The sequence below is a fragment of the Elephantulus edwardii genome, unplaced genomic scaffold (genome assembly GCF_000299155.1).
Source record: "Elephantulus edwardii isolate Elephantulus edwardi_28Jun2011 unplaced genomic scaffold, EleEdw1.0 scaffold00001, whole genome shotgun sequence".
NCBI lineage: Eukaryota > Metazoa > Chordata > Mammalia > Macroscelidea > Macroscelididae > Elephantulus > Elephantulus edwardii.
The window spans coordinates 294,928-316,626 of record NW_006399751.1 but is presented as its reverse complement, the minus strand read 5'-3'; the positions used below and the strand labels follow the sequence as shown (position 1 = coordinate 316,626).

The following is a 21,699-nucleotide window of genomic DNA, read 5'->3' as shown; positions in this document are numbered from 1 at the left end:
ACAGAGGTGACTGGAGATTAGTTTTGCTGCCAAGAGTTCCCTTGGCCCCTTCTCCTCTCACACAGATTCCTGTCTTCGTCCCAGGCCAGTGTCTGGTCTTGGTCTCTTCTCATCCTTTCCCTCTCTGAGACTTGGGGAAATATGACACTGGCAAAGATCAGGCAGCCTCTGTAGGGAGCTGGATGGGTGCAAAAGAGGGGAGAACTGGCCACTGACAGTTTTCAGGAGAAGGACATCATGCTTGGCAAAGGAGAGGGTCAGACATAAAAAGGAAGACCCTCAACAAGATGGACTGTCTCTGTGGCTGAAACAAAGGGCTCACAGTGTCTCATTCTGTCGTCAGAGACTGCGTGACCTCTCAGGTCAGCCAGCTAAAAACCAGTGATACGGGTGAGCATATGGACGCTCCTGGAAACTGCTCTGGGCTGGGCCTGTTAGGTGGGTTAGAGGTGAACATGAAAGTCCTGAGCTGCAGGCGGGGTCCAGGAAGCAGATGAAGATTGGGGTCAATTTGGCTCAAAGCGAACCCAAGTGGGGCCCACTGAGGTACATGACCCTCTTCAGCCAGTTCTTCCCCTGCCCCAACGGGAGAAGCAGAAAGAAAGAAGGCCATGCCAGGAATGTGGCCACAGCAGAGGCAGGAGGGAAGGGCAGCCTGCTGCAGGAGGGTGGGTGGAAGGGCCTGTTGCTGGCATGGGGAGAGGCCCCCTGCTCTCCCACTTCTTGTCCCCCAGTTTCTCCTCTTTCTGCGTGACACAGAATACTTCCCAGGGGTGGCCTCAGCAGAGGAATGGGGAGCTTGAAGTTTGTATCCCCTCCAAACCTGGGGAGAAAGGGCAGCTTCCCCGTGCCCACAGCTCCTCCCACCCATAGCCATGAGTGAAGGCAATTGTTTCAAAAGATGCTGCCCAACGCCCAACACCCAGAGAGCACAGCTCCAGGGCCCCTGGCTGGGCTGGGGGAAGGAGGCTGGGCTGCCAACCAGCAGAGGAGTAAGAACAAAAAAAACCCAACAAAACCCAAAAAGAATTTGCCACCTTTTCTGAGTCCTTGTCACTGCCTCTCAGCCTGCTCTGTCCATGGCCTTCCAGGGTTTCTTTGGGGGACCACCTACCTCACCTCACCTCTGGGTGGGGAGCATATTCTGGGCAGGGTGGGGGGCATGTTCTGGGCAGGGCTGAGCTCTTGTAAACAGGGGCAGGAGTTCTGTGAAGAGGGAGGAGACACCACCGACCCAGGGCCTTGCAAGAACAGAACAGGTCGATGAGGTCCCTGGGGGATCTTGGGGACAACTGGACCCTCTAGTCCCCTTCTCTTGTGGGGAGCGGGGCAGCTCAAGGAGAGAGAGGAGGCCAGAGGAGGAGAACCCTAAGAGGCTGGTCTGAGAAGCCTCGAGGCAGACTGACGCTCACCTGGGTGTTCTGGTTCTCAGACGGGAGGCCTACCTGACATCCTGAAACCGTTAAGCCATGTGGCCAACATCAGCCCCTAGGCCGGGTGCAGGGACTCTGGGAGTAGCCCCCAAAGTCAGAAACTGTGTGCGTGACAGGGGACCCACCTGAGGGCTGATTCTACCTGTCTGAAGGCAGGCAGGCAGCCCGCCCACTGACAGGTCCCACTGGTGATGGGTGTGGACTGGCCTGGGGGAGGATGTGGAAGGACACGAGGCTGGGCTGGAAGCCACCTCTACCCGTTCAACATCTCTTTCCTGTCACTCTCCTGTTTTCCTAGGCCTCAGAGGCTTAGACCTGGCCAACTGTCAAGGGCCCAAGGGGGCCTGTCATTGGAGGGAGCTCAGGAGTCCCCCCAGGCCCATCAGCAGGGAGACTGAACACTACACCTTCATCAGATAAAGAGGGATAAGGATCACCTCTACCTCCCAGTGCTGCCAGGATGAAATCAGAGTGCAGGGAACACGTTTAAAGTGCCTGGCACGAGTGCCTGGCACTCAGGAAGAACTCAATAAAGATGTTAATTATTAGAAGGCTAAAGGTGCAGAGGGCTGAACCAGGGGGTTCTTCCACACTGGTTCAGTCCAGCTCTCAGGAGGCAGAAGGTGGGGAAGGCTGGAGGGGCAGGCTCTGAAAGGGGTGGCTGGAATTTGGGGAGACTGGGACTCAGGGAGACTGGAGCAGGTGTGCCCCACAGCTGGAACAGCAGGAGAACCCCACCTGTGCTGGGGTAAATAGGGAGATGCCTACAGGGGAGGAGCCACAGCCTGTTTTCTGAATGATCTAGAAAGAGTTCTACCAGAATGCCATGCAGAGACTGAAGTCAAGATTCCTCCTTCCAGAATCTTCTACCTGCCTCCCCCACTCCCCCCGCTCCCCTCATTCTTTGCAGCATTAGGGATGGCGGAGTCACCTTCCTCAGCAGCACTCAAGAGGGGCTCACCTTAAACGAAAAGCTTGGTTAACTAGGCAGCCCCTGTACCCTGGGGCAGAGGAGGCAGGCAAAGCCACCCTACCACACTCTTGGTCTCTCCAGGCCCCTCAAGGCCCAGGCCCCATGGATATCAAGCCTTAGCCTGAGTCACAAACAGATGACACAGCTCCGACAGTCTTCCTGCTCTGGGGCTGTGCACTCCCAGGCTCCTGGTCTCCAAAGAGCCTAGAGACCACGTGATGGATGAATCAGAGGAGGAAGAGGGCTTTTTCAAAAAGTGTTTGAAAAAAGGACAGAAACTCTGCTCATCATCTACCCTGGAAGCCCAGTTTCTAACACCCAGGCAGACCCTCCTGGGCCCCGAGGTGGGGGCTCCTGGCCAGAGCCAGCCTCTACACCCACTGTGGGCCCAGTCCTTGGCCCTCTCCTCCTGTTCAGGGGCAGAGAGAGGAAGGAGGCAGAGAGAAAGACAGGAAAGGGGAGTGGTGTATGCTTTCTTCAGAATGTGGTCCCCACAGTGGGCCTGGGCTGAGTGGGTTCTGAGCTCCCCTGAGCTACCAGCAATGGTGGGGCCAGGATCAGCTGGGAGCCTGCAGCCTGGGGACTCTGGACAGAGCCTCCCTCAGAGTGCTGGTCCTGGCTGTCCCTGGCCAGCCTCAGGGATAGCTCCCCACTGGCCCTCATGATGGTTCTTTTCCTGCCCTCTCTGCCCTACGCCTGCCCAGTCTTCTAGTCTAGCTCCAAGCTCTCCAACACTCAGCCCCTGAACCAAGCTCACAGTGGCGCCCCCACAGAGCCCTCCCGGCTTTTCCTTTCAGTACCATTCACTGCCTCCCATAGTCCCAGCCAGGTCACACCCAGCCTGGCCCCCTCCTTGTTCTCCAGCCCTTCTCTTCCCTCTGCAGCTCCTCCTGATTCAGGGCATGTTCCCAGCTTCAGCAGTTTTTGAGGCCCTTGTCCCACTGAAGCTGACTGCCCGCTCCATCACCCCATGTACACTATAGCCCAAGTCACCAAAGAGGTCCAAAAAAGCCCATCATTTGAAGAGTTGGCCCCTGGACACATCCAGACCCCTCCCCTGGCAGTGGACAACGGTGGCTGAGCCCAGGGTCAGACCCAGGTCCCGGGACCCTACGCGAGGCGCGCCCTTCTTCTCTCTAGATTTCTCTTCTTTTGGCTGTTGCGGGCTGGACTACACCTTCGTCTCCTCTGGGGACCAACTGAGGGCAAAGAGGTGATGTGTCCACCCCAAAGGAAATGACAGGGGACAATAGCTTCGCAGCTTCCCAGTCAGCACCCCGAGGTGACCCTTCTTATGGCACCCAGGTTCTCCCACTCTTGGGAGATGCTCTCCTGGGTCTCCTGGAGTCCCGGCCAAAGCAGCCCAGCCCACAGCTTCCTGAGCACAGAGTCCTGCCCTGTGGCCCTTGTGTCCCAGCTGCACAGAAGGCACTTGGCCTGGGCACTCTTGGGTGTAAAGCATTTCGTGGCTCCCCAAGAAGAAATGCAGCATGACACTGGGATAGTGTCATGACAGAGACTGGAGCTACATGGCACCAGGTCTTACTCACCCCACTGCCCTGACATTACCACGGCTACCCTGACCCTTAAGTACTGCACCTTGACCTTGAATTCTCTAGAGCTCATGGAATGAACAAGTAGTGTCTGCTTATAACAGCAGGAGGCTGGCCTCTAATCCAGAGAGCGAACCTCTTCCTGGGTGCCTCCCTCTCCTAGGGTCTCCCACACCTGGACCGGCAGGACTGCTGCTTGGTGCCTGGGGCAGCTCCATATCCTGCACTGCCCAAGCCAGCCCTGCTGATCTCAGCACGGTCCCCGGCTTCAGGAGTCCTGGTCGGGGCCCTCTGCTTCACCAGGAGAGGGACCTGGTCCTGAGCAGACAGCGCACTGCCGCTGAGCCAGAACTGACCCTTGAGCATAAGAGGTGACTGCCCGCCTTTTCCCTCAGAATAGCTAGTGGATTGGAACCTCTGGAGACGTGGTGTCTGTGTGTTAGCAGCACAACTCCCTGTAGACGATGCTGTCAGAACCCACCCCCCATCCCAGCAGCCAGCTGCCCAGCCTGTGTTGGGGAGCTGTGGATGGGCTCCTGGGCACAGGAAATGCCACTCCCATTGATGCCATACCTCTCTCTCCCTGCCCCGAGCCCCACGAAGTCCCCACTCCATCCTATGGCAATTACCTTCTCCCAGTCCACCTCTTTCAACCTTGGTTCGATCTCAAGGTCTGTCTTCTGAGTTTCCGCGGAGGTCCCAGTCCCGTTCTCCAAGGAGCCCTGCAAAGAGGGAAAGAGATGAGAGGTGATGACTTACAGGTGGGGGGAGAGCTAAGCCTGGGGAGCTGGCCCCCGTCTTGTGGGGGATGAGCCCCATGAGTGAGGCAGGGTGGACGAAAGTACCGAGCACTTTTGAAAACAGACTGACATTGATGTGGGTGGCATTACTCTCTGTACTTTCTTTGGCCTTTTAAGAAAAGATATTTCTGCCCAAACCAAGAGGCGGAAGATCCGGGAGAGTCAAGAGGCTACGTGTCACCCCAGTCCTGGCCGGTGTTGAGGCCCAGGGAATGACAGGGTGTCGCCCAGGCTCCCTGGTAACCACACCTGGTGATGGCCCACCTCCCCCTCCTCAGTTAATTCCCTGGAGCCCCAGGGTCACAGGCTGCCCCCAGGACAGAGGCAGAAGGCCAGGGAGGAGGTTTCCCCAGAGCCCAGTCTGGGTCAGCAGCCACACACAGGGCGGAGTCCCAGTAGGCTCAAGGTTATGTGGGGCTGGCAGGGCTGTAGTCACAGGAAATGGAATGTACTGGGAAAGTCACACAGCCCAGCGGCGCTGCCATCACGTGGGTGAGGCCAGAAGGCTAGCCCAGCGCTACAGTCAAATATAGGGTCCCCTCCTGGAAGGGCGGGGTGTCCACACCCTAAGTACCTGGGGCTCAGAGGTGGATTGGTGCTGGGTGGCCTGGGAGGGATCCTGGGAGCTAAGCATCTGACAACTGCTGAGGAAAGGACAGACTAGCTGGCTGCTAGTCACCTTTCTCACATTTTTACTTCCAAATAAATCCAGGAGAGCAGGATGTTACCAGTGACCAGGTTTGCATTTGCTGAGAAAAGCCAGGTGCCACACAAACAAAAGTGGGCATTTGTGGTCCCCCTTGGTTTGTGTATTTCAGTGTTGTTAGTCAGCAGGTTACTGTTTTAATAGGGGAGAGCAGCACACGACCTCCTGAGAGCAGTGAAGAGATGCCAGCGTCACACAGTGAAATGTCCCAATAAAGCCAGTGTAACCATCCTTCAGGTCGAGTTCAGGGATCTTGGTCTTTGCCATTTTGCTTTATCCTGAAAATGCCCTAGTGTGTCCCTACTCATGGCAACCCCTGTCACTCTCACAGAATAAAAGGACTACCTTAGGGCCCCTGCGTACCCCCCAAGCCCCTGACGCTTGCACCTCAGCAAGAACTGGCAATAGAAGAGAAGACATCGACCACGCTGTCCCATCCTGGATTGGAGCGCTCATCCCTCCCACTCAAGGGTCCGCTCTGCCCTGGACGTTTGTTGTTAGGGACGTGTGTCGTTGGGGATGTGTGTCGCTGGAGACGTGTGTCGCTGGGGACGTGTGTCATTAGGGATGTTTGCTGTTAGGCGTCCTCGAGGTAGGAATGGCCTCTAGTGACCCTACACGCGTCAGCACGTAACCCTGCCTGGCCCTGCATCCTCACGGCCATTGCCATGTTCGAGCTCACTGCTGCCAGCCTGTCCATCCGTCCTGCTGAGGCTCCTCCTCTTTCTGGCTGCCCTCTGCCAAGCATGTCTCCGGCGGCTGGCCCCTGCGGCTAGCATGCCCAGAGTACGGGTGGGCAAAGCACTGTTGCCATCCTCACCTCCAGGGAGCATGCTGGCCGCACTTCTCCCAAGACACACATGCTCACTTGGCAGCCCATGGGATGGTCATCTGCCAACACCATCATTCAAAGGCATCAGATCTTCGGTTTTCCTTGTTCATTGTCCAGCTCACTGGATGTCAGGTCATTTTCTAGAATTCCAGGCCTTAGAAACCCTTCCCTTATTCTTGGGTGTCTCCAGGTTTACAAGTACCACCTCCAGGTGGTTCTGCCCTCCAGGACTATACATGACCCCTTCTCTTCTATAACACAGGTTGGTGACTATTGAAGACCACCAGCACTCCCACCTCCTGCTGACACTGCTGTTCCCAGGACCCTTTTTTGGATGTGAGAAGGTCTCACCATGGGTTACTGGACGAGTGTGGATCACAGCAGGGTTTGTCCTCCCACCATATCCATGTCAGCCACCTTTTCAAGGGCTGGGAATCTTTTTGAAGTATCACAATGTCCCCCTTCTTTTTTCCTTCTCCCCTCCTATGAGACATCACTGCTTTAGAAAACTGCTGTCAGGAACTTCTCCAAACTCCTGAAGAGCAATGATGTCAGTTTAAGGACTAAGGTGCACCTAATTCAAGCCATTGTTCTTTTCAGTCACCTGCTATGCATCTGAGCGCTGGACAATGAATAAGGTTGACAGAAGAAGAATCAATGCCTTTGAGCTGTAGTACTGGAGAAGCGTCCTGGATATCCCATGGATTGCCAAAAGAACAATGAGATATGTCTGAGAGAAAGTACAGCCAGAGTTCTCCTTGCAGACAAAGATGGCAAGGCTTCATTTAGCAGATTTTCAGCATATCGTCAGGGAAGGCTTAAAAAAGATGGAGGATCAGGGAAGTAGAAGAAAGCCCTCAATGAGATAGACTGACACAGTGACTACAGCAATGGACTCAAATGTGTCAGAGAGGATGAGGATGGCACAGGACAGGACACGGTTCAGGCCTGTAGTTCATAGTGTCGCTATAAGCCACATTCAACGGGATGCCACATAACAACAATAATGAGATACCATGCTGGGAAAGGCAGAGGGTCAACAAAAGATAAAGAAGACCTTCAAGGAGCTGGATTGACACAGCGACTCTAACAATGAACTTGAGCATGCCAGAGGTCATGGGGATGGTGCAGAATAGGGCAAGGTTCTGATTTGTTGTTGACTGTTATGAGTCATGGACAACATGATGGCAACCCAACCCCACCATGAAGACCTCATCCATACCAACTGCTCTCATTCATCCACCAAGCAATGAGGTGTGAGTACTAGTTCAGAAGACCCTCAAGTGTACTTCCCTCTGATAATGACCTTGCTTTTTGCCCTAGAGAGGTTTCCAACTGCCCACAATCTGTATGTAATCCCTGCCATCGCCTTCAATGCCATTTAGGGCCATTCTTTGTCAGTCACCTTATTCTAGATTCAAAGTCTTCGGCATTTCCAAACTCTCTCCTTTTACCATACTTATTAAATCAGTACTTTGACCAAAGAGTCCAAGAAGTTGGACTGTGTGAAGAAGCGGGCAGCATTAGGACCAGAGCAAGATACATAAACAACCTGCAATGTGCTAGGACACAACCTTGCTTGCTGGAAGTGAGGAAAATTGGAAGCACTTATTGGTAAAGATCAAAGATAATGGCCTTCGGTATTGGTAAAATACCAATAAAGAGAAAACAAAAATCCTCAGACTCACTTCATTGTGATGAGGGCAAGGGGCCAGGTGGCATTTTGTCTATTGTGACTTTTGTTGTTGTGTACTACTGAGTCAGATTCAACTCCTAGCTGACCATCCAGTGGGTTTTCAGAGGTAGTAAATCAAATCACAGAGCAGCTGGTGGATTCAAACTGTGTGCCTTTGGGATTACAGTGCAGCTTCTTGGCGCTAGGCTACCAGAGCTCCCTGTTATCTCCCAGAGTCAGCAATGACTCAATGATGCCAAAAAGAAAAGTTTCTTGCTATACCCTTATGTTCAGTCTAACTAAAAAGAATGACTCGTCCTGGAGAGGATGGAGCCAGGCTGCTCCTTGGAGGCAAAGATCCTGAAGCTTCGTCTGACATACTCTGGACATGTTGTAAGGAGGGACAGGTCCTTGGAGAGGGACATCATGCTTGGGAGGGTGGAGGGACAGTGTAAGAGAGGAAGATCCTCAATGAGATGGATTGATTCAGTGACTGAGGTAATAGGGGTGGGTGTGTCAGAGACAATGAGATTGGCACAGAATAGAGCAGGGTTTAGAGCTGTTGTACAGAGGGTTGCTGTGAGTTGCAGGCGACTCCACAGCACATAACAACAACAACATCATTTTCTATTCTTTTGTCCAAATGATGACAGAGATGACTATTTGGTGACTGCTTACTCTGTGCCTGTAAATCTAATCTTTCTGACAAGTGTATGAAGTAGGAAGACCCTCCAGGAGATGCAGATTTTAACAAGGAGGGGGACGGATGTTTTGAGGTGCAGGATACAGCAAGGTTCAGATCGATTGTTCATGGCTTTACTATGAGTCCTGGGCACCTAACAACAAAAACAATGGTCAGTCATTTGATTAAGACAAGGAGACTAAGGCGAGGAGTAGTCTCACAACTCAGGCTTTGACAGCGAGACTGGCTCCGGACAGGGCAGGGTTCACAAGAGACTTGATGGCACATAACCACAACAACATAGAAATACAAAAGCTGGACGATCAATAAGGAAGACCAAAGAAGAGACTGACGCCTTTGAAATGTGATGCTCACAAAGACTGGTGAATATCGGCTGTCAAAAGAACAAACAAATCGGTCTTGGGAGGAATCCAGCCATTCATTCCTTAGAAACAAAGATGGCGCAGCCAATGCCTGAGAATGAGTGAAGACCCTCGATGACATGACCCCACACTCCGCTTCATAAAGTCCAGCCTCCCGGGTGTTATGTTCCGCACACAGATTGAAAAGGTATGGAGACAAAAATGCATCCCTGATGCACTCTCTTCCTAAGTCGGAACCATGCAGTGTTGCATTGCTCTTTTCTGATGACTGCCTCTTAGTCCAAACAGTAACTAGGCCACTAGAACTCCCTAATTGGTATGAAATAAGAAATGGATAAATGTTCACTTGATCTAGGTTTTTCTTTTAAAAAAATTACTGGGAATTGAGTTTCACAGAGAAATTGGCTGAAAGTGGAAATCAATCCCTACAACTTTTTCATCCAACTAGCAACACTCTAGATGAAATGATGGAAGTGGAAGATCACGGCTCTTAGGCGTGGAAGGCCTAAGGTCAAGAGTTCTCCCAAAAGGGCTTCCTTGAATCACTAAGTTCTTCTGCCTAAGGAGTAGCACAGGGTTAGGGTTAAACCACAGCCTATGAAACAAAGGTGATGAAATAAAGGCGGTGAGAGGCAGGGAGAAAGGAAAGGGAAGTTCTTGCCTTTTAATACCAGAGTCAAGGACTTCTCAAGGAGACAGTTTCCTATTCCTTCTTCCTTCTCCTAAGTTTAATCATGACTTGAAGGTCTTGGGAGTCACTATGAAGGGGTGTGGTGAGTGATATGGCTTTTGACAAATCAACTACTACATTGACCATATGGAGCAAGGTTGTCTGGGTGACCTCATCAGGACCACAGCCCTTGCTGGCAGAATCCCAGGTTATTGTCACAAGACTTCACCCAACTCTAACATGCAAGGAGACTATAAAGACTGCCAGAGCATCACATGGACCTCTCCCGCCACAGAAACAACTCAAGGTACAGAAAGCCTCGGGGGCGGGGACACAGCAGAATCCCGCAGAGCGTCTTTCGTCTACTTTCTCGACAGGTAGACAAGTCAAAGACTTTTCTGAAAATGGTCACCCATTTCCTCGTTGGTAGCTGCTCCCATCAGAACCTCAGCAGGGATAGGACTGCCGAGGAACTGCTTGGAACCCAGCCCCATGCACTGATCTGGGCCATGTTTTCCAGACTTCCATTCACCATGTTTATTTTATAGCTGAGCTGGACTCACCCGCGAATTCCACAAACACCATCCATGAATCAGAAATGTGTAAAGGTCATTCCTGGGCACTAAGGTACAACTCAAACTTCAGAAGGCTTTTTTTTTTTTTAAATAAAAAAGGTTTCCTGGAAACTTCCACAATGCATTATTTAAAAGACTCTCCTGATCCTGGAAGCAAGCCAAAAGTATCTGAGTGAAAAGTGTTCTTTTTAAGTATTTGGAAAGCGTTCTGGGTGAATACATTTAGGTTGAGTATGTTTTGTTATTTGGTAAGGGAGTTGATTAATTTTGTCTGCAGACTTACAGTGGCCTTCAGAAGAATGATCAGCCCTCATGTTAAGGTGTGTAGCCTGTGAGGGGGTGCCCAAACCCTTTGTCACCTGTGTTGGGTCCACCTGAAGGACCTGTGGCTGTTTAAGGGAAACAAAATGCTTCTGAAGAAGCATCCAGTGTTCTGATCTCTCCACCTCAGAAAGGTAAGTGGGAGATGAGACTAGAGGACTTTTGTGGCCACCCCATGGCTGTAGGTGAGGAACAGGTGAGTCCTAGCAGGGTGGAAAGTATCTTGCATGCCTTACCTATTTAGGTGCTGGTTGTTTATTTGGAGGTAAGCTCCACGAAGACAAGGGTTTTGCTTGTCTGACTCACGGCTAGTCCCTGGTAACTGGTACAAGGTCAGTAATCATGTATTTGTTGAATGCCCACATCTCACCTTGATAGGTAGACTGTTCAGGCTCTGGAGACCAAGACCTGGGGAGGCCACCAAAGTGAGTGGAGTCATCCATGTCTGACTTCCTTGTGGCTACTTTTAGAGAAAAGGTCAGGCAGGAAGAAAGCGCACTGGGCTCCACTAAGGAGACTGGCTGGACTAACCTGCACCAAGAGCCCTGGGCACGCTGAGTAATACGGTGGCTGACGATGGCAAGTGGTTCTCCTTAGGCTCTGCCAGAGTCCCTGTGTGATACAAAAGGTTAACATGCTCAGCTGCTAGACCAAAAGTAGGAGGCTGGAATCTACCCAGAGGCTTCTCAACAGAAAGACCTGGAGATCTACCTTAAAAAAAAAATCAGCCGTGGTGGGAATCTGTGGATTCTGGTGCTGTCCCAGCTCTCTGAGATGCCCAGGCAGTTCCCCCAGCTATTGTCCCTGGGAAGGCAGCCTATGAGAGGAAGCTGGAAGCTTGGGGTAGGGAAAAATTCAGGGTCACATGCCTGGCCATCTACCATTAGACCCCAAGGCCCAGTTCTAGATGTTTTAGACCAGGTTCTAGATTCCAAGCCTCAGTTCTCAACCCTACAAATTTGGCTCGAGAACCAAGAACCAGTTCTAGACTTCAAAGCAGAGTTCTAGCTGCGAAGACACGCTCAAACAGTTCCAGATTCCACACACACAATTCTACATCCCAGGACTATTCCAGTCCCCACAGTCTCTGTTCTAGACTCTACAAACACAGTTCTAGACTCCAGGATAGGGCTCTAGGCAACACAGAGGCATCCTCAACCCCACAGACATAGTTCTAGATCCTACGCCTCAGCTCTAGATGCTAAGATTCCCTTTCTAGACTACAAGACATAGATCTAGAGCTGCTTCAAAACCATCTTGCTGCATGACGTGAGGACATGGCTACTGGAAACGGAAGTCACTTGTCTCTTGCAAGTGCACTGGGGATCACAAAGCTACCTTCAGAGGTTAAACAGATGACACCAATGAATGAACCAGGAAGAGTGTAGTTTCATAACAAAGACCAAATTTTTCTGCATATAAAACATGTAGGAATATTCTTCACGTTACACATGAAGATTGTGGGTGTGACTTCCCTTGCAGACACCGTCCCTTCCCTGACACCTGCTATCAAGCCCTTTGGACTTCGAGCTGGGTACCGCGCTAAGCAGGAATCACGCTCAGGGTCCGTGCAGAGAAAGCAATGGCTGCCTCCTGTGTCCTCTTGCATACTGGGCAGAAGACGCCCCAGATTGGACTGGGCACTGGGCACAGTGTGCCTGGCTGGGTGAAAGCAGCTATTAAATATGCCCTGAGTGTTGGCTACCGTCACATTGACTGTGCTGCTATCTAGGGCAATGAGACTGAGATCAGAGAGGCCCTGAAGGAGAACGTGGGACCAGGCAAGGTGGTGCCACGTGAGAAGCTGTCTGTGACATCCACGCTGTGGAACACCAAACACCACCCTGAGGGCGTGGAGCCTGCCCTTCGGAAGACGCTGGCTGACCTCCAGCTGGAGTATTTGGACCTGTACTTGATACACTGGCCTCATGCCTTTGAGCAAGGAGACAACCCTTCCCTGAGAATGCTGATGGGACTATTCGCTCTGACTCTACCCACCACAAGGAGACCTGGAAGGCTCTGGAGAACATGGTGGCCAAGGGACCGGTGCGGGCACTGGGCCTGTCCAACTTCAACAGGCGGCAGATTGATGATGTGCTCAGTGTGGCCTCTGTGTGCCCCGCCGTCCTGCAGGTGGAACGCCACCCGTACCTTGCTCAGAAAGAGCTGACAGCTCACTGCCATGCCTGTGGTCAGGAAGTGACAGCTTATAGCCCTCTGGGCTCCCCTGATCGTTCTCGGCAAGACCCTAATGAGACTGTCTTGCTTGAAGAGCTAGTGGTCCAGGAACTGGCTAAACGATACAACCAATCTCCAGCTCAGGTCGTGATCAGGTGGCAAGTCCTGCGGAAAGCGATCCCAAGAGTATCACTCCTTCCCGAATCCTTCAGAACATTCAGGTATTTGACTTCAGCTTCACCCCAAAAGAGATGAAGCAGTTAGATGCTCTGAACAAAAACTGTCAATACCTCGTGCCCATGCTTGTGTTGGATGTGAAGCGAGTCCCGAGAGATGCTGGGCACCCTTTGTACCCTTTTAATGACCCATACTGAGGCCACAGCTTCCTGGAATCCTGCCAGCTCTCTGGCTATAATAAGGTCCCAACATTCCCAGAAAGGAAATTATTAAAGCTGTTGGAGGATCCAAAAAAACAAAAACTAAACAAATGAAGATTGTACACTCTAATTTTCCTTAAAGCATAAGGTACATTTTGAAGGCAGGAAGGGATCGGATAGAAGGATTCACGGAAATGAGACTCCCAAGGAAGAAATGGGAAAAGTGAAGGTGCTTTGTAGGCATTGTAATTAATGCCATAAAACAGGATGCATGTGAGTGACTGAATGAGAAAACAATTTGCTCTGTGAATTCACTCAAGTAATAATGAAGAAAAACAAATGGCGTCCTTTTGCTGGAGATACTGGTACCGAGAAAAAAAAAAAAAAAAGAAATACAATAGCCCAAGTTCAGCACTCAAAGTCACTGTTTCATGATCTTGATATAAAGGAGGTAATAGGGAATGGCGTGGACTGCAGTTAACTAGGAATCAGATTCTGCCATTGGGGGTAGTCCTCACTTAGGTCCAAGCCATGTGAGGAGGGAGACGGAGTGTCGTCAGACCTCATGTTTAAGAAAAGCTAGAAAATGAGATTTTATGAAAAATCTCTAGATTTTGAAATTCAATTCACATTTAAAACAAACATACAAATAATAAGGGCCATATCAACATGTCTGAATACAAACCCCTGGGCAGCAGTGTGAAACCTCTGGGTAAGCTACAGACTTTCCGCCCTGGCAGGTCCACGAAACAAGAGGCTGGGGACGGGCAGAGATGGGGTGAGAGGGATTTTGTTCTCCCACAATTCTCACAACAGGGAACCCTGACTGCACCTTGGACTGTGAAGTCAGCTGAACTGAATCACTTGCTGGGGTAAGGGACAGACTGGATGGCACCAGGGAGCCTGGGCCCCACAAGGCTCAATGAAGCTTGTCCCTGGGCTTCCTCCTCACTACAGCCTGGAGTTTCCGTGGTAATCAGAGGCCAATGTTGGAACTTCACTGGTTCTCTTCCCCTAGAAAGAGCCAGTCATGAAGGCCATGCTGGAGACCAGGCTGAGAAAGGTGAATAAATTTATGAAAACCATGATGGACAGCAGTCTATGAAAGCCATGGTAGAGACCAGGTCTACAAAAGAGAACAAATACGAAAGCCATGGCGGACACCAGTCCATGAAGGCTATGGTGGAGACAAGACAACCAAGGAGAAGGTTATGGCAGAGACCAGATATGCAGGTAAGAGTCCACAGAAACAAGATTGTTCCCTCCAGGGTCTCCCTTCCCAGAGGAAAGGTCTATCCAAGTTTTCCCATGGGATTAAGATCCAGGGAGAAGGAATTCCACCAGGGGAGAGTACAAGCAAGATCATCCCAAAGATAGGGAGACAAGAGTCCCTATCTCTTTCAACGCCCAGGAGGCAGCGGTGGGCTGAAGCCAGGCTCTCTGGTCAACAAAGCTCACGTGCCGGCCCACGGTGGACTGTCCACACAGCTAGCTCTTGTGGGGAGGGCATTCCACACTTCCACTGCTCTTCCTCCAACAGCCAGGGGTGCTTTGGGCCCCTTTTCTTTGAGTCTGAGAAGCTCCTCCCCACCAGTTTTTCCTCCACATGGTGATGTTGTTATGTTGTTGGGAAACAGGGTCAGGCAAAGCACAGCCCCTTTTAGTGAGAACAGAGGGCCCCTCCTCATCCTCCCCCTGACCCCAGAGCCCATCCCTTACCACTCTGCCTGAGAGACTGGCAGGCAAGTAGGGGAAAATGAGGCAGAGAGGACCAAGCCACTTGTTCAAGAGCTCTCAAGTGACTGCTGGCAGCTGGCACTGCCCCAGGGCTGCGCCCACTAGCATTCTTCATGCGCTCTCTCTCCCTTCTTGGAGGGTTCCCTGGGGTGCCCCTACACTCATGACCTTGTCTCTCCTTAGCCCCAAGCTGTCCCCCGACTCCCCAGGCCCTGACGTCTTTAGAGAGGGTTTGCTTGGAAGGCGCAAGGGGGAGAGAAGTGAGAACAACAGAAAGCCTGCGCCTGCTCCACAAACAAACAAGCTGACCATAGAGGTGGCCTGAAAGGAGGCAGTGTGCTGAGGGGCGGGGGCTGCAGGAGGCGGGGGAGCCGCATAAAGGAATGTTGTTCGGGAGAGCTGGGGCTGGGCACCACTGGATGGACAGATGGCCTTTCATCCCCCAGCCGCAGGCTGGCCTGAAAACCCTTTTTCTAAAATGAGATGGTGTCCCAGGCCCCGTGTCCAGCTGTCCCTACCCTATGGAGGCCCACAGGAGGGCAGGTAGGAAGGGGCAGTCCTGGTAGGAAGATGCTAGGTGGGTTTCTGTTGGAAGCAGGTCCCATCCATCCTAGGTCTGCAGCCTTGGTGGGACTTGTAAGGAGGCAGGAGGCCGAACTTCACTGAGATCACATGGAGCTCAAACTCCTCCCCCACATCTACAGATCTCAAACTCCTCCCAGCCACATCTACACATCTCAGATCCAGAGAGGGCCCTGGCCAGATGCTTCTTTGGGGAAGAAGCCTTAAGTGTCAACAAACTCATCTCAGTGACCCCAAGGAGTGACCTCCATCTCTTCATCTGTTCCTCTGCAACACCAGCTTCTCAACAGAGGCCAGGCGCAGCCAGGGGTGCTCCCGCTACCCTCGGAGTCATGAGGTCCCACTAGGAGGCCACACCTGGGAGTGACAGGCCACAGAGCCCTCAAGCAAGTCAACCATGCCTCCTCCCATGGTTAGTCTGGGGCTCAGAGGGCACTAATCTGAAGCTCTCGGTGAGAGGACGAGGACCCAACTCCACTCTCCTCCCTAGCAGGAGGTGAGGAGAGAAAGCTCAAGAGTGTCCTAGTCTTGGGGGGATCACCTAGCAGCCAGATAAGCTATAGAGTGAATGCTAACCCTGGTTAGGAAAGTGCTCCCCGGAACAGTCAACCACATGAGGCCGGAAGGCAGCCTGTGCCCAAAAACAAAGCTCAGAAAGCAGGAAGGGACAGAAACCAGGTTAACCAGCCACGGGAACATAGGAAGGAATGGATGGAGCACCAACGGACTGAAGGGACCGCCGCTAATGCCATGAAACAAAATGTGATATAAACTGTTGAATGGGAAACGCATTTGTTCTCGGAACTTCCACTCAAACCTCAATTTAAAAATGAACTGTAAAGAAAGCTAACACTATTACCTCTCAAAGAAATCCCTTCACTGAAGTCGAGTTGGGACTCACAGTTGACCCTCCAGTCAACTGGAAGTTGTCCATCATCCAGGAAGGGAAAGATTGTCCATCTGTCTCCAGAGGAGTCATGAGTGTGAACTTGAACTGCCTTTGGATTAGCAGTGCAAATCTGTATAGACGATACACGACAAGTGCAATACCTTTAAAAAACCCCAAATCTAAACAACACGGCACCAGCCCCTGGGGGCCTGCATTTCGGCACTGTCTCTCCTCCAGGAGCGACACCCTGGGACGATATCATCAGCAACCTTGTCACAGGACTCTAGAAGCACACAGAGGTTGGCCACCCAGGACATGGGGGGGGCGAGGGGAAGGGTTTGAGCTTCCTAAGTGATCACCATTCCCCAGGAGTTCCAGAACCGTAAACTACATTTTTTACCAAATCCAGCGCTGGACCACAGTCATTCACACAGACTTGTCCAGGCTCCAACTCAGTTTAGGTCAACGTTTCCAAGAGTGAAGAGCAGCGCTGGCTTTTCCCAGCCAATGCCCAACTTAGGGGTGTGGAGACACCTCTGGGGAGACTGACCTGTGGGGAGCACCGCGCGGGAGGGGGAAGAAGAGCTGGAGCTGGATATGTTTGGGATGATTGAGGGGGTTCTCCAAGCCCCACCTGGGTGGACTGCTTACGAAACGCTTCCCAGGGTTACAGGTACAGGATGGCTGGGGCCTGGGTCCAAGTGAGGACTCGCATCAAGGGTTTACAGGAAAAGATTTCCTGAAAGTTTCTCTCTGTGTGGATGTGCTGGGACCATGTCTACATCTTAATCTTGAACTTGGACCTCAGGCAGCCTTGGAGAATGTGCTCTCCCTAAGCATAACCTAAACCATACATGATCATCTGCTACCCCCACCCTCTCTAATAAAACGGATTTAAAATCAATAGTGTAACTCTTCAATCCATAGTGACTTTCCTCAGTGCACCGTACTCTACTATTTTTTTAAGAGACAAAGGAAGATTAATTTACAAAAAAACCATCATGGACAGTGTTAAACCAATGATCTAAGTGTTTCCCTCCCTCCCCTCTCAGGAAGAAATGAAAAAATTAAAGATTCAACAAAATAACTCAATGAACATAAAAATAATAATGTAAAACATGAAAGCATCTAACAATGAGATGGGGAAAAAATTAAAAAATTAATAATTTCATTTGTTGTTGTTGTTATGTGCTGTCGAGTCATGTGCAACTCATAGCGATCCTATGTACAACAGCCCTAAATCCTGCTCTATCCTGTGCCAATCGCACTGCCTCTGACACACCCATCCCGATCACCCCAGTCACTGAATCATTCCACCTCATAGAGGGTCTTCCCCTCCTGCACTGTCCCTCCACCCTCCCAAGCATGATGTCCCTCTCTAAGGACCTGTCCCTCCTTACAACATGTCCAAAGTATGTTAGACAGAGCCTCAGAATTCTTGCCTCCAAGGAGCCGCCCAGTTTGACCCTTTCCAGGATGAATCTGTTTGTTTTTCTAGCAGTCCATGGTACCCTCAATACTCTTCTCCAGCACCACAGCTCAAAGGCATCAATTCTCCTTCTATCCTCCTTAGTCATTGTCCAACTCTCTGATGCATAACAAGTGATAGCAAAGACCATTTAGATAGAAAAAATAACTCACACATGACCATGCAGTTCTTTTTTCTCTGTGCTGTGTGATCTGCATGAAAGTTTACAAAGCAAACTCGTTTTTTGTACAACTATCCACACACATTTTATTTTACGGTATTAATAATAATATGTAATTGTCTTTTCCAACTTCCTGTAATTCTGATTTCCACTAATCCTTCTATCCTACCCCTTCCTGCCGTCAGAGCTTACACTCCTATAGTTTGGGTGTATGATGTTTCTACATAGATATTTGTGTGTGCTGTAAACAGTTCCAGGTGTATACAGGAGAGCAAACCGGGGACAAAATTATGAAAACTTGTTAGCCATAACTTAACACTTGAGGAAATGAGTCACCGGGCCTGGGAACTCAGGGTCACAGTCTTAGGAGACATCAGGTCTCCTCAACTGGCATAATACAGTCCACAAAGACAACATTCTACATCCAACTTTGGTGAATTACAACAAGAATCTTAAAAGCATCTAAGTGGCCATCTAAGATGTAGCTATCTACTGGTCTCCTCATGCCTGAAAAAAGCAAAGCATCCTGGGAACTAACTGGATGTCAGTCACCACAGCCATGAGACCAGAAGAACTAGATGGTGCCCCGCTGTCATTGCTGACTGCTCTGAAAGGGGTCACCATAGAACTCCCTTATAGAGGGGGAGCAAAACGTAGAACAAAGCTCAAAGTCCTAACACACCAAGCTTACTGGTCTGGTAGGGACTGCTGGACCTCCTCACTCTCCTACTCACCACACCATGAGAAGATGGCCCTTAGTCACCCGCCAAGTCTAACACTTAAACCATTCGTGTGACTCAACTCCCAGCTAAACAACAGGCCACCTACCAATTCATAATTTAAGGAAGAAAAAGAATTGCTGTTCTATTTGCAAAATGGTAAATGTTACTGCACAAAACAAATACCACTGACACATTTTATGGAACACAACAATGGCAACAGTAACATCCGCCTGCTTAGTCACTTCTCATATTTTCAAGGTTAAAACAATTCCTTCTTCTACCACCTGTCATACATCCCCTGCCAGTCACGCCTGAGGATATTTAAGCTGAGGCCACTGGCTGATGATGCCTTGGGTGGCCTGGCACAAGCCGGACACTCTAAACCTGTGTCTCTGTGTCTTATTTCACTCACCATGTTTCCAAGGCTCGCCCTTGTCGTAACACGTGTCACAACATCTGTCACAACTGGATTTCTCTTCGTGGCTGAAGAATACTGTAGGGTATGGGCAAACCGCGTTTTGTTATCCAGTCATCTGTTGATGACCACTAGGATTGTTTCTGTGTCCTGGCTGTTCAGATGTGCTCATACTTTGAACCTGAGTCCAATACGAGAATCTGTGTCACTTCCAGGACCATTTTTCTGAAATGTTACGGTCTTCCAGTATGTGCCATAGTAATTTCCATCTACGTCACCCGAGCGACGTCTGTTTAATGACACCACTGGAAATTCAGCTCTTTGCTACAAGCCACACATCAGGTGCAGCTGTTTTCTTTTGTTTTCTTCATCTTAGGAGCTGATCACACAGACGTGTGATTTCCATGCTGTAACCAGTTCTTCTCCCAACATCTCATTACGGAAAATTTAAAACATACAGGAAAGTTGGAAAAAAAAATACCACTATAAATACCTATGTCCCCACTACCTAGACCTGACTATTCCTATTTTTCCTACTACTTTTAAAAAATCCAAACCCACTTTCGTCTAGTCGTTTCCAACTTATGGTGATCCTCCATTGGATTCCTGAGGCTATAAATCATAAGAAAAACTAGACTGCCTCGTTTTTCTTCTGTAAAGTGGCTAGTGGATTCGAACCAGCCACCTTCTGGTTAGCAACCCAACACTATCCACCAGGGCTCCTTTATATGTTAAGGTTTACTTAAGCAGCAATCTTGAAAAGGCTTGTATAACACAACATCTAACTTCCCATGGCAAGACCATTATCTTGAAAGGCGATGAACAAACTGCTGTTAAATTTATTTGCCTCCTGCCTTTTTCTTTTTTTTAATGTAAGTGTGTTTTTCATATAATGAAAAAATGCACAGGTCTTGGGTGGAGACTTTGGTAACTTTTGACAAATAGATCGCTCGCCATGGCTAAAGCCCAAATAAAGATTTAGAACATTTCCAGCACCCCAGAAAGTCCCAAGAATCTCTTTTCATTAAGATCTTCATGCAATTCTGATGAAAAGAATGGAGGGTGGGGAACCAGTACCAGTTCCCTTTGCCAGAGGGACAAAAAGTCTGGGATTTACAGGGCTTTTCAAGAGAGCTGCAGGTTCTCTCTCAGCAAACACGGTGCTTCCCTGCTTTCCTGGCCTCAGGTGGCTCGGGCAGGAACTCAGACCTGCGGGCTCCTCCTCCAGCTCAGGCTGTGGTCACCCAGCAGGAAAGATACACAAGACCCACCCGAAGGCCAGCGTCCAGCTGCAGTGGTGCTCACAGCCGCCCCTCCCTGCCCTCCTCGGCTGAAATCGCTGCCATTCCATGACCGCCTGGTCGCCCACTTTGGGCCGGCCACAGACCTGCTTGCGGGGCCCTGTGGCCGGCGTGGGTTTACCAGTGGCCGAAACTTCCTCCCTGTTCCAGCCATTCAACTTCAGGAATCTCAGGGCCCAGCGCCATTAGGCAGCCCCAGCATCTGAAAGTCAACTCAGTTGTGTTTCTCCAGTGTCAACAAGGTGGATCTGGTCCTACCCTTTTTTTTCTCCAGCAGAATCTTGGCTCGAATGTAACCAAAGCCCCACTGTCCTTGAGCCAATTTTGACTCATAGCAACCCTGCAGTACAGAGGACAGCTGCCCCCCCAGGGTCTCCAGGGCAGTAAATCTTTACAGAAGCAGAGACCTACAACTCTCTGCGGAGGAGCTGGGGGGCTTGAATCAGCTCACTGTGTTAACACAGCACCACCTGAGCTCCTTGGAACGGAACAGAGAGCGTCGTGGTCTAGTGGGAGGAGGTGCACTGTCAACCCAAAGGCAAGTGGTTCAAATCCACTAGCCGTTCTGAGGAAGAAAGAGGGACAATCTCCTCCTGTGGAATTTACAGCCTCTAAAAACCTGCAGGAGGATCTGCTATGAGTTTGTTCAACTCGACAACATATAACAACATAATCTAATAAAAATTTTATTTCCTTGCTATAGAATCAAGAAAAAATAAAAGGGAGATACATATATATACATATATACATATATACATATATATATATATACATACATATATATATATATACATACATACACACACTCTTAAATGAACAATAAGTGATAAAAGTATGACTTTATTTATTCTTTAAAAAACTGTGATCTGAGTGGAAGGCAGCATTTTAAATCAGCAGCAAAAGAGAAACTGTTCCATCATTATGGTGGGACCACTGTTGAGTCATCTGGGAGGGAGGCGGGAGCTCAAATTTCTTTTTTTTTTTAATTATTATTAAATTTTATTTGTTTCAATGAACATTCACAGGGATTCTGGGCTTTCACTCCTTCATTGCCGCACCATTCTCTCCACCCTCCTCGTTTGTTCTTTTTCCCCGCCATCCGAATGTCTGTTTTAATTGTCCAATTGCCACAGTGCTTGTCAAAGTCAGTTCTGATTAATCTCCTTTGTCGGTGTATCATTTGCCATTCCCTATCACTCCTCCCTGAGAGAGACTTCACCCTGATTCATAAGGAAAAGGGGATGGC

General features: G+C 50.1%; 1 protein-coding gene and 1 pseudogene across 1 annotated transcript in view; one reads left to right on the top strand and one right to left on the bottom strand.

Moving 5' to 3' along the window:
- The window catches only part of FA2H (fatty acid 2-hydroxylase), a 57,739-nt gene that overhangs the window by 21,989 nt on the left and 14,051 nt on the right, over positions 1–21,699 (bottom strand). The window contains exon 2 of the mRNA XM_006878608.1: positions 4,589–4,681. Coding sequence (XP_006878670.1) covers positions 4,589–4,681 — 93 coding nt within the window. The remainder of the gene's footprint in view (positions 1–4,588; positions 4,682–21,699) is intronic.
- Positions 12,186–13,155, top strand: LOC102843970 (annotated as a pseudogene).